Source organism: Nansenia antarctica (assembly GCF_963989245.1).
Source record: "Nansenia antarctica genome assembly, chromosome: 10".
In the NCBI taxonomy this organism is placed as follows: Eukaryota; Metazoa; Chordata; class Actinopteri; order Argentiniformes; family Microstomatidae; genus Nansenia; species Nansenia antarctica.
In genome coordinates, this window is record NC_137680.1 from 18,773,024 (window position 1) to 18,785,545 (window position 12,522).

The 12,522-nt window shown below is 49.5% G+C and overlaps 1 protein-coding gene across 1 annotated transcript in view; it reads left to right on the plus strand.

Moving 5' to 3' along the window:
• The window catches only part of LOC308166535 (protein MTSS 1-like), a 46,021-nt gene that overhangs the window by 24,985 nt on the left and 8,514 nt on the right, over window positions 1-12,522 (plus strand). The window contains exons 4-9 of the mRNA XM_080540861.1: window positions 4,978-5,062; window positions 5,848-5,939; window positions 6,205-6,279; window positions 10,784-10,941; window positions 11,168-11,275; window positions 11,964-12,061. Of these exons, the coding sequence (XP_080396987.1) occupies window positions 4,978-5,062; window positions 5,848-5,939; window positions 6,205-6,279; window positions 10,784-10,941; window positions 11,168-11,275; window positions 11,964-12,061 (616 nt within the window). The remainder of the gene's footprint in view (window positions 1-4,977; window positions 5,063-5,847; window positions 5,940-6,204; window positions 6,280-10,783; window positions 10,942-11,167; window positions 11,276-11,963; window positions 12,062-12,522) is intronic.

The window sequence follows — 12,522 nt, forward strand, 5'->3', positions numbered from 1 at the left end:
TGCATGCCAGGCCGTTCTCAAGAAGCCACCCTATGATGCTCCTTTCGTCCATCCAAAAGAGCCTCGGTCATTCTCCAACGCAAAAACCACCGCTGTAAAACAATCCTACTCATACCTACACACAATGCCGTAGCTTCTGCCATCCCTCTAGATATTCATATCACCACAAGTGGTCAGATAACAACCGAAAAAAAAGGGAGCTGAAGGTGTTGACAGCCGCGCTTTACAGAGAGATCCCGCGACGCTCCATCGAGCTGCATCAGGTTAGGAATGTGTGGTCGATGTGCACTAAAGACACTGCTGCCCCTCTGCCCTACATATCAGATGTCCGTGTTGCTGTAGTGAAGCAACGGAGTGCGTTAGGTCGCTGGCAGCTGCGGGACAGTTGCTCATCTTTGCATAGCAACAGTATCACGTTCTGCTTCATACCCGGGCGTCTTCTTGGTAGAGTCCGGGGGCCACAGCCGAGCTGATGTCTACGTACAGCCGACTGTACGGCGCGTCTCCAGGGACGGGTCAGTGAGACCGCTCTACCATCTAGAGTGCTGAACGCAGGCATCCTACAGAAGCAGCTGGTTGACCCCTCTCATGGAACGTCCAGGGGGGGCTTTCTCTCATGGTTGGGTCCAATTGTATATCGCTGCATTCCGACGGACATCTGTTTTCACCAACCTCCAGTACCACCACGGCGAGATGACCACTTACTACTGAACGCGGACGGCTGTAGTCACCAAACAGTGTTATAGTGGACAACATTGATATTTAATTTCACGTCTTTAGAAACATTTCTCCTGTTAAAAAAAGTCTTCAGAAGCTCAGTCAGGCGTGCAAAGGCCAGGCTGTCCCACATCACATTCTCTCAGCGGATGATAAAAGGGGTATTGCTGTGCGGTGAAGTCATCTTAGGCGCACTCACACACCCCTCCTCCATCCCAGTGTCCTTTACGCTCGTGTTGGCAGGAGAGTGTCACATACCGAGGAGCTCAGAGGGTGTTTGAGGAAAAGAACAGACTGCTGTCACCTCAGTCTCTCCAAAATGTCCCCCCAGTGAACCATTCGAAGAATCTCACTCATCAGTGTTTTCTGCCTGGCTAATTCTCTCAAGGATGTCCTACTGTAGTTTGCTGTTTTACAGTCTTGTAATCATGTGAGAGGCAGACAGACAGACAGACAGACAGGAAAAGCAGCCTTTTAGAATCCTTAGATTTCAATCCCTGTGACTTAGTCTAACTGTCAGTGAGGAGAATATATCAGCGTAAACACCACTGGTTACCACGTTGTAGCTGTCTGACTCCAGATTAGTGTTTCAGTCAAGATGTTGGAGGGGTCTGTTGTTTTTGTCTAGGTTGCCTCTATTCTGTTGTGCAATGCCTATCTAGTGTGGTAAACACACACACACACACATCAAAGAGAATGGTAGATTGAGGAGGAGAGCGAGCGAGGGAGAAGCGGAGAGCAGCGGTGCTGCAATGCAGTGATAATCACAGGCACCCACGTCACAGCTATTAATAATGACAGCTATGCCATACATCAGCGGGTCGGGAGGGACCACGGCAACCGGAGCTCAGAGCCCCTGGTATATTTATAGCCTGGGGGTCACAAGGTCTTCCACTCGCACCCTAGCGTAAGAGTCAGCGGACCACCTGAACATATGAAAACAGAACTGTCTGCCAATTAGCAGGTCTCAGCTCTCTCCGCGATTCAGCCGATGGATGTTTCTCCTCAGATTTGGCGTGGTGCTCATCTCATCTCGTCTCATCTCGTCATGGCGACAAGAGGTGACTTGTTTTTCGAGGGAGTGCGGCGGGCGTTGGTTTCAGCTGGAGGACGAGGCCGTTCTCTCAGGAACGCTGTAGCTCGGTCAGGCTGGTAGTAAAACAGGGGGGGGGGGGGCAAGGTTTTCTCCCGGAGCAACGCACTGAAAGAGCAGATCCACACATGCTGCGTCCGTCTCCACGGAAACGGGCAATCACGGCAGAGGCGAGAGCCGAGCATCCTGCTGCTATCTTGGCCGACGAGGCCGAGACCAACGGATGCCGTGAGAAACAGGAGAGCCGCTGTTACCAAAACAACTCTCTTTCCATTTGTTCCATTCTGTCCCTTCCATACTGAAATTAGTGTGTGTGTCGTGTCAGGAGAACCAAAGAAGGCTTTTTTTACGGCTTGTTTGTTTATTTTGTTGAAATTGAAGTGACCATACTCGCTCCTGCGGTACAGAAAGTCATTTTTTTCCCCTACTGCCCTCATCCAGAAGGCTACAAGAGCGGCTACATCTGACACAATTACACGATTCTTTAGGAATGCGCCAGTCTTGGGTGATAGATACTGTACAACACCCAATGCTCCTCCTGAGCTACGCCTCCGGGTCGAGTTCCCCCCGTCTGTTTTTGTCCTCTCCTATTGCTTAATATTGAGCCAGCTATCACACTCAGAGAATAGGGTGCAATGGAAAAGTAATGACCTGAAACCATACCCCACCTGTACCACCGCCGTTGCTCTCAATGAGCGGTGTTAGCGTGGATTAGATTATGTTTCACTGCAACATAATCCCCCCCCCCCCCCCTACACACACCCCCCCCCCCCCCCCCCCCGCGATTAAAAATGGAAAGCTCCTTTATGAACTCGTGGCTACATGGACCAGGCCACCCCACAGAAAGGAAGAGGTAGTGGTGTCCCCGTGGCTGTATCGTGTTATTGTTCCTATGAAAGGGAGGCTTGTACCATCTCCTCTCCTAACCACACCCTCTCCAATAACAAGCACTCCCATCTGAGGCCGTAGTGAAAGCGGGGGCCTAATGGTGACAGCTACTTATAAACGGGCTAAAACAAAAACAGTTAAGGGGAGAGAGAGAGAGCTCCAACTGCTCCGGGTGGAACAGCTAGTCCGCCCTTCCTCGCCATAGATCGGAGATTGATTCGGAAACAAGAAACAAGTGGTGGGCTGTGTGTGAGAGCTCAGTGTGTGGTTCTTGTTGCAGATTTTCAGGAGAGGACACAGACCCAGTGGGACACAAAGAGGGATTGACTGACAACAATCAGGCTTCATAAGTCGTGTTCAACAGAGTGCTCTTTAGGAGACTTTAAGACTTAGGAAATAGAAACAAGGAAGCTATTTTGTCCCATTTACGCCATCCTTACACACTGTCAAGTAAGGGGAGGTTTATGAACCAGACTGTGTCTATCGAGACATCGCCTAATGTTAGCTATGAATCTCTATTTCAGCTCAGCTTTTGTATTTGATGCAGCTCTTGTTTTTAAGTCTCTAAACAAAAGTGTCATTTAGACTCAGCTATACTGCCATAGGCGTGTTTTAATATATGGTTGGTCAAGCGAGTGGTTTTGTCTGAAGCGCGTTGGTTGTATTTGCAAGCACAGCTGTGTGTTTAAACCTCCCCTGGATTACGTCTCTGTCACACTCCTGCCATGCGTGCCCGTCGGCAGGTTACTCCAGGGCCAAAGACCCAAGTGCACAGCTGCATTAAGTCTGGTTTCCTCTCAGCCTGCCAAAACCACAGTCACACCCGTAACAAGGGGCAGAGATGGGCAAACGGGGGGGGTGAGGTGAATGTGTGTGTGTGTGTGTGGGGGGGGTTAGAAAATCAACCACCACCTCCCCCACCCCCCCCCCCCCCATATTTTCCTCCTTTCAGACAAGCTGTGACAAAGGCACTATGCTACTTTTTGGACGGGGTTTCGAGTCACTTCCTGCCGGGCCGGCCCATTCTTCCCACAGCAGAGCCGGGGCCCGCTCCACGCAGGGCCGCGCACAACAGACTGTCACTCACGCAGAGCCCTCGAGTCACACTGTGCCGCCGCACAATGGCCCTGCCCGTCAACGTCAAGGGCTTCTCCTCTCCTTTAGAAGCGTCTCCTCCTGTTCCCTCGAAGAGGCCCTGTTTTTTTCACAGGGAGAATCCTTCCGTGTGTTTTCTGGTTCTTTTTTGCAGGACCTCGGACCCCCGAACCACTCTGCTCCGAAACGTCGCCACGTCGCAGGGGGATCACTCACACCTCTTCATTAAACCTATCAACCCTCATCCCCCCCTCATCCTGATCCCTCTTAAACGGATTCCTGCAGCATTAATACCAGTTTACAAAGGAAGTGATCTGTAAAAAATATATAAATAATGCCCCTTTTTATTTCCTATTAATCTCTAATCGGATTAGGCTAGTTAGTCGTGGAATCGTCCTGGCGTTGTGAGTCACACAGGGGCGGTGGCGGGGGGGATGGTGACTGTGGGGGCTAAGGCAAGGGAAAGGCAGTCCCAAAAAATAAAAATCTTTTCCATGCAAACCGTCGACCAGCAGCCGTGTTTTGAGGCGTGGGTGTGTTGTGTCTGCAGTGAGGCAGCGGTCCGTTAGGCTGCAGACAGAGCTTTACGGAGCCCCGTCGCTGAGCGGGGGTCAGTATCCTGCGGGAACAGGAGGGGGCAGGGGGGGGGGGGAACAATACCGCGGGAGGGAGTCCTTGTCAGGGGGGACAATGTGTCCCGTCTGTGCAGCCAGGGGTCGTACAGCTGCTGGACACGGGTCCTTTTTCTGTGTTTTGGGGATACCAGGGGCCTTTGTGTAGGTAGCCCCCTGAAAGAATTTGTCAAGCGTGTTTTGTCACCTCACACACACACACACACACTCACACACACACCCTCCCTCCTCTCTCCTCTCTCCCGGGGCTCTTTTCTCAGGATGAGGTCATGCGTTGTCTCATTTCCACCGCCGTGTCATGGTCACACTGAGGTGATAGTTCTCTGTTGGTTAGCTTCCCTTCTGTGACCTCGCTGTGGCTCAGCACAAATGTTTGTCAGAATCCGGGCCACTATGTGAAACGTAACATTTGACCTCTACTTTTCTTTTCTTTTCTCTTTCACCCCGTCTTCTCGCTGCGTCTGTATCAGCGTTTGTCGTTCTGTTGTAGCGAAATTGTCCTTTGTGTGATTCTTTCTCATATGGATGTGTTGTGTTTGTTGTGTGTTTCAGGGGGCACGAGGGACATCGGCTCTGCTCTCACCAGGATGTGTATGAGGCACAGAAGCATCGAGTCCAAGCTGAGGCAGTTTTCAATGTAAGTATTTTCTTGTTTGCAAAGTTGCACCGCACTATGCCATTGGTTCATTATAGAAACAACCAATGTGAATGAAATCAAGATTGCAGTTAGTGTGTGTGTGTGTGTGTGTGTGTTGGTTCAGACATTAGCGACACCTCTGCAGAATGTTCCCTGGCCCAGACGATTCGACTCTTTCCCAGCATTCCAGTGCGAGGGGCATGTCTGGTCCACGGCCTGTGGCACTGCACACACACGGAGCTCTCTCATTTCACCAGGCATTTCTGGAGGAAATTCTTTTTGCGTCTCCATGGCCGTGCTGTAAATCAGGGGCTTGTGGTCAAGCCTACGGACTCCTCGGAAAAAATGTCTGCTGGCGGGGGTCTAATTTTAGTCTCCAGCAGCACTCCCTCCTCAGCTGCCTGGCTCACACCGTGTCCCGGGAAACTGGGCCAGCCTGTCAATGATTGACAGACATGAATGCAAACAAGACAAGCTAAATGAGTAAAACGACACGTATTTATAGCCGTCTCTGATGAATGTCTGCTTTGGTAAATGCATACAACTTTTTCTCATTTTGCCCCGCCGAGAGCGAAGACATTGTGAAAAACTTGTAGCGCCTTTATTAGAATAGATCGCTGCAAATGAATCGGTGTCCCTTGGCACATTGAAGGGTTTGCTCTATTAACCAGAAACATTTCACTCCTAAGAATAACCCAATGTAGTTATTTTTTGATATTCACATTGATATTGATAGTACGTGTCCTATTTCTCGTCTTTAATTTGCTCATCTGTGTGTCCTGAAGGGCGTTCATCGACTGCCTGATCAACCCGCTACAGGAGCAGATGGAGGAGTGGAAGAAGGGGGCCAACACCCTGGACAAGGACCACGCCAAAGGTGGGTCCCTCCTCTAACACCTGCCCTTTACCTGACGCTTTTATCCAGAGCCACTTAGATTGCAATGAGTGCATACATTTCAGTATATATGGTCCCAGCAGGAAACCAACCCACAACCTAAGCGTTGTTAGCGCCATGCTCTACCCAACTGAGCCACAGAGGACCACTCTACCACCCCCCTCTTCACACCATAGTCTCTATTCACTCTCTGGCGCCTAACTTGAGCATTTCTGTGACACGTCGACCCCTTTTTTCCCCTCCGCAGAGTACAAGAAAGCTCGACAGGAGATCAAGAAGAAGTCTTCAGACACGCTGAAGCTGCAGAAGAAGGCAAAGAAAGGTAATCTCTCTCCCTGACTCCCGCTTCACCTCCTGACTCTGTGGGCAGTGGAAACGCCATCCCTGCTGGGGGGTTTTGTGCACTTGAAGCAAAATGGGCCTCTGAATAGCCCTTAGACTGGCTCTTAGACCGCGGCGGTTATGTAAGACTGCATGTTCCCTGTCAGAGTCTGTCAATGTCATATATCATCCGGAAGGATGAATTCCTCTGAATGATGTCTGGAAAGACGGGGGAAAAGAACAACGTTCAACTTTCATCTCATTTGTCGTTACAATGGAAGCAGGAAAGAGACCCTACCTTCCGAATCTTTGCTATTGTGCAAAGTAAACCAAGCAAACAAATTATTTGCTGCGCCAAAGCTGCAATTATTGCAACTCTTTGAAGATGGATGAATGGTGGATGAATTGGCATTTATGCATTATCAAATCAATCTCTCCATTCTTCAGAATTAATTGCCTCTTATTAAAACTGATTTTCATTTCAGTTTGCCTGCGTCTACCTTTCCAGATAAATACTGGTTTGCTTGCAAATGTCAGCGTTTATGTGGAGATAGGAGAGGGCCAGCGATTTCTTTAGAAAAAGTCTGATGCACGAATGCAGTCATTCACTCTTTGTGAACACCGTCAAAGGAAATAAAGAAACTATTGAAACGGACTAGCCAGCATCTATGAAAGTCATTCTCAAGTTGTCAGTCAGTCATACCAAGTGAGAAAGGTCCAGTTGTGTGGAAAGATATGTTGTAATATTTTAATTGGGCGTGCCCGTGACAGGCTTTTACCTTTTTGAATGGAATCTCAATGTAGTCTTCTGTGGTTGTAACGCTCAGATTAGTGTGTTTATATGGTAAAGTACCTGGCTGTTTGGAGCCCTTCATTTCATGTTATTTCATGTGCTCAGGGAGAATTCCCGAGCGCTGATTAACCGCCTGGATGTTCAGCATGGTAAACATTGCCTTACTTGGTAAACAAGTGAGCGATTTGAGGAATTTTTTTGGGGTCGGTATCGTCTTGGCTTAGCTTGCAGAAAGGCAATATGTTGGAGGAATACCATACATAGAAACACGTTTGATAAATAGGCTTGGACACTTGATCAAAACCACATTGAAAAACCCACTCCGCTAAGTTTGAATCAATATATCTTCCCAGTCTCTCCCAGTGAGGGGAGTGTTCCCAGCATTTGACAGGTGTAGAGTGAACTCTACGTTCTGTCTAGACTGAATTCCTCAAACATGTTTTTCCGGCTTGTGGTCTTCATTAGGAGGTCTATTAGCAGTAGAAGTCACTCACCTTCAGCCACACTTTTAGAATACTGGCAGACGAAATAGCGACTGGCATAGTGTAATAATGGACTAGGCCTCTTTATGCATGCAGCATTAAGATGGCAGCTTTGGCTCTTGACTGACTGAAATGTTTTCCTCTCCGCACCTCACGACGACCTTGTTGCACCCCGCTGTGCACCTGTCGTGGCCAGCTGATGCCATGGGTAAGTGTGTCACCCCTCTGGCCTGCAGTCTGTAAGGCCCAGAGACTCAGTCTACCCTGTCACTGCTGTCCCGTTCTGTCCACCGTCCACCACCTCTCTCTCTCTCTCCCTCTTTCTCTCTCCCTCTCCCTCTCTCTCTCTCTCTCTCTCTCTCTCTCTCTCCCTCTCTCTCTCTCTCCCTCTCTCTCCCTCTCCCTCTCCCTCTCTCTCTCTCTCCCTCTCCCTCTCTCTCTCTGTCCCCCCTGTGTGGTCCAGTGCATCTCCCGCCTCGTGGTTTGTTTTGAATTTGCTCTTTGTTTCTCAGCTCAGCGCCTCTGAACCTCACACCAGTCATTAGCCAAGCACAAAGTGCTGATTTTCCACTCCCGCACCCACCCCCCCGCCCCCCCAAGCCTCTTAATGACCCCCCCAGGCCTCCCATCTTCCACAATCAGTCAGGAGTATGCACCACGTTCAGATTAAACCGCACTCCACTGCCCTGTTTTCTCAACGGTTGATGAGAATTTTGTGGTCACAAGTGGGTTTGGAGGGGGGGGGACCAAAAACAAAAAAAGAGAATGTTCAGTGGGGACTGGGAATTGTACAGAAGAGGCCAATGGAAACAAACGTCTCTGTGCTTTGGTTTGTCTCAGGAGCTCTGTCCGTTCACCTTGAACCCATGTCTGACATGATTCTTCAACAGAACGCACTCTGTTGAAAGTTTGCTTGAGAACCTCACGCTGTTTTCTGTGACGCTTAAAGGTCGGTGTCTCGTGAGTGTGTTTTTCTGACCCCGGGCTAGACCCCTGGCCACGTTGAGAGGCTGCGATTGTGGGAGACATAATCATCGGTCATGTGAAGGCAGAGTGAGGATAATCTCATAATGGACTTGGAAGGGAGGCCGTGCCAAAGCTTCACGATACCCACAAAGTCTAGCGGATTGGAACAGTCAGTGCAGCAGGCCATTAACACAGTACCGCTGCAGTATCACACACCTCTCCTTTGACACTGTTACGGTTAGCCTACATGTGGGGGGGGGGGGGGGGTTTCTCCTCAGTTTCAGCTGTGCCCCAGTTTCAGCTTTTGAAGTTCAGACTTAGCCTAATTAATCAGCCGGTCGAGCCTTTCTAATAGTACCAAGCTCTAATCTGGATTCTATGACCTATATCCTACCAAAGCAGCCGTCCGCACACAGCATAGCCTCTAGCCGCTCTCAGTCCTATGCTCGGTTAGCGCCTGAAATGAGCGACACAGTCTTGACGCAGAGAGACAGCGGCAGCTCCGTATCATAACTCCATACGTACACGCTGCCCTTTGAAGTCTGGCCCCCGTATGACAGCATCGCCGTGACTCCGATTGGAGTTTGGAGTATCTCAAGCAAAGCCTGGTTCAGTTGGGTGTTGTTCATGATTAACCTCAGTTAACCTGTCCCCTGTACTCTGTCTCACCCCCCTCCCCCCCGCTCCTTTTGTCCTCCTACCCTGCCTGTTATCACACCAGTGTCAAGGAACTCTCCAGTCCTCTCCATGCCCTTCTGTATGTTGTCTCACAGGGGTGTAAAACTGGTCTGCCATGGCGGGGGGTTGGGTTGGGAGGTGTGTACAGGGGTCACTGAGCACCTCCTGGATGTCTGCGTGTAGTGTTTGTTCAGGGGCTTGGAGTGGCATGAACCTCTGATGCATGCATGTACTGTAATCACCAGATGTATCTGCCTTTATACCTTTGTGTGTCTTTGTGAATCTGGGGAAGAAGAAAAAAATAAAATCATGACCTTTTTGGAACCTGAGTTGTCTGTGGCCTTGGGCTGAGGAGGAAGCAGCGATCTAGACCTTGTCATTGACACAAAGCAGCAGACGTGCTGCGACAGCTTCTAAAGTACAGTTTAACAGCCCAGGCTGTCATCTCATGCAGAGGAACTCCCAACATTAAGTCTAATGAGCACACATCCAGAACACAATGTAATCCATCTGTCTGTCTTAATTGCCGCCGGGAAAAAAAAAACTGAAGCGTGCATTCCACGGGCTGAGCAGAACACCACTGCGTTGGCTTTTCTTGACGAGAACTAAAGTCTGTGCCACCTTCTTCTGAGGCTGCTGTGCTCTCCAGAAATCGTATAATATAATTGTATACGCGTGTACTTGAAAAGCTTTTCTTGGATGTTAGTACTCCAAATTATAGAGCAATTCTACTGTAAGCCACACTTTTAGTTTCCAGTCCGGTTTCACTCCATCTCCGCTGATAATTTCCCTCAAAACAAAGACGGAATACTGCTACAAACACAAACATTACTCACATTTTTGTGAACTTTCTGGAATGGCAGCAAAACCAAAAGTGGAAATGTTTGGATTCCTAAGTTGGAAATATCCATCCATTTTGTTAACCACTGTAGTAATCTAAGTTTGTTTAGTTTTCCTCATTGAAGTCAAATTATACATTCTGCCTAGTCTTTTACTATCATTACTCCGTGCACTGTATACAGCCCTAGGTCAAAACCCAAAAATGTGAAAATCCTGTTTTTGCCAATTGAGTAGGCTAGCCTAGTCTCATATCCTCCTTCTGAGGTTTCTGCTTGACCTTGATCAGGGTACTATGAATGTCGTGAGTGGCTGTTAGGGAGTGGCTGTTGACAATGAGTTAGATAACGCCCCTAGGGGGTTGTGTGGCAGCTTGGGCCCGTCGCCAGCTAGCTTGCCAGGCGGGCAGGCAGAGAGCTGAGCACTGGGAGGGAGGTGGGGAGGGAGGGAGGGAGGGAGGGAGGGGTGACTGGCCCTCTCTCCACACTAGGAGGTGGATGATAAACAAAGGGCAGGAGTGATATTAGGTAAGAGAGGCTCCTTAGTCCTGAAGAGAGGGAGAGGGCTGTGTTGATGACGGTGGCGTGGTGTGTTTCAGGGCGGGGGGTGGGGGGGGGGGGGGAGGACGGACATCAGTGTGATGACGGTGGCGTGGTGTGTTTCAGGGCAGGCGGGTGGGTGGGGGGGGGGGGGGGGGGGGTACCAGCCCCAGCTGGACAGTGTGATGACGGTGGCGTGGTGTGTTTCAGGGCGGGGGGACATCCAGCCCCAGCTGGACAGCGCCATGCAGGACGTGAGCGACAAGTACCTGCTTCTGGAGGAGACGGAGAAGCAGGCGGTGAGGAGGGCGCTGATCGAGGAGAGGTCGCGCTTCTGCTCCTTCGTGTCCATGCTGCGGCCCGTGGTGGTGAGTCCCGTCCCCTGGCACCTCACCTCACACTCAGCAACGCCATAAGGCCTCACCGTGGGAGGCTCCTCCCTTTAGCACAACATGTGACTCCTCACTGTGCCCAGGACATGAGAGAAAAACATTGCCTATGTCGCCACCGACTACGCCTTTTGTTGTTTGTTGACGTTTTTGGGAGATTTTGTTGGTGTTTGTTTGTTTCATTTGTGTTGTTATGTGCCCCCAGGACGAGGAGATCGCCATGCTGGGAGAGATTACCCACCTACAGACCATCTCAGATGACCTCAAGTCCCTGACCGTGGACCCCCACAAGCTGCCTGCTGCCAGTGAGCAGGTTCGTAGCGAGGAGACTACTGACGTATACTATATAGATATAGATATAGATATAGATATATACTGAACCCACAGGCGGATGGAGGTCCAGTCCACATAGGATACCCACTCCCCCCTTAGCCTCGTAAAAAAAAAAAAAGCCAGATATCGCAAGCTAACATTCTTTGTTAACATTGGTTCACTTCACGTAGTTTTACGAGGGCTACTTCCCTGTCCTGCTGTGGTCAGAAGTCTCTCTGTCACGATGCACCAGTAGGTCCCGTCAGAGTGGCTGAGACAGAGAGCAGTCTCTATCTACTGTACGTCCACCATCACGGGCCTCCGTCGTCTTTGCATAGAAGTCAAATGTCTTTTCCCTTCCAACTCTGACTGACAGTCACCTGCTGAGCCTAAGGCAGGGCAGCGCTCCCTCCCGCCCCCTTTACCTAGCAGCGTACCTTGGCCTGGAACAACATCCTCTACTGCCTTAGACCAAATGTCAGCCTTCCAGGAGGCTAGTGTCTGTAGTAATATGGTTCTCTATGGTTTGTGTCTGTAGTAATATGGTTCTTGTTTGTGTCTGTAGTTGTATGCCTACACCGTGGTCCATTCTGATTCTGATTCTGATCTTTCCTGCCACATGAGCAAACCTGCTTAAGATAACTTCTCGTCTCACTGACTCAGACCCGCTTCCGATGTTGTTCCCATAGGTCATTCTGGACCTGAAAGGCTCTGACTACAACTGGTCCTATCAGACTCCGCCATCGTCTCCCAGCACGTCCATGTCCAGGAAGTCCAGCATGTGCAGGTAGGTGTCTAAAGGGAACCATGACACAGCTTTGTTTATCTACCACTGATCTCTGTCTGCCCCCCGGTGGTAGATATGATGAACTGCAGCCATGGGCTGTCAGATGGAGTGGACTGTGTGATCTTGTTTCATGTACAGTACGTGTTTTCTGGAGATGTATTCATCTTGCAGAAGAACGGGGTTTCGTATTTGTATGAAAAGATACTTTGAAGTGACATATGACTCCAGACCTTTCAGAGTGCTGTTTTCTGTCTGTTTAAGAACTAAAAAGACTGACCCAATTGTATCACAATACACAAGAAAAATAAACTAGGGAGATTCACAAAGAAATACATTATCAATTAAAAAATATAAGTCAAGATTGTATTTATTTATATTTAGCCTGTTATCATTGTGTTGAATGGTTTTGGTACAAATGTAATCATCATTTTTAGAACAGTCCTGATATTCAGCTGTCACAG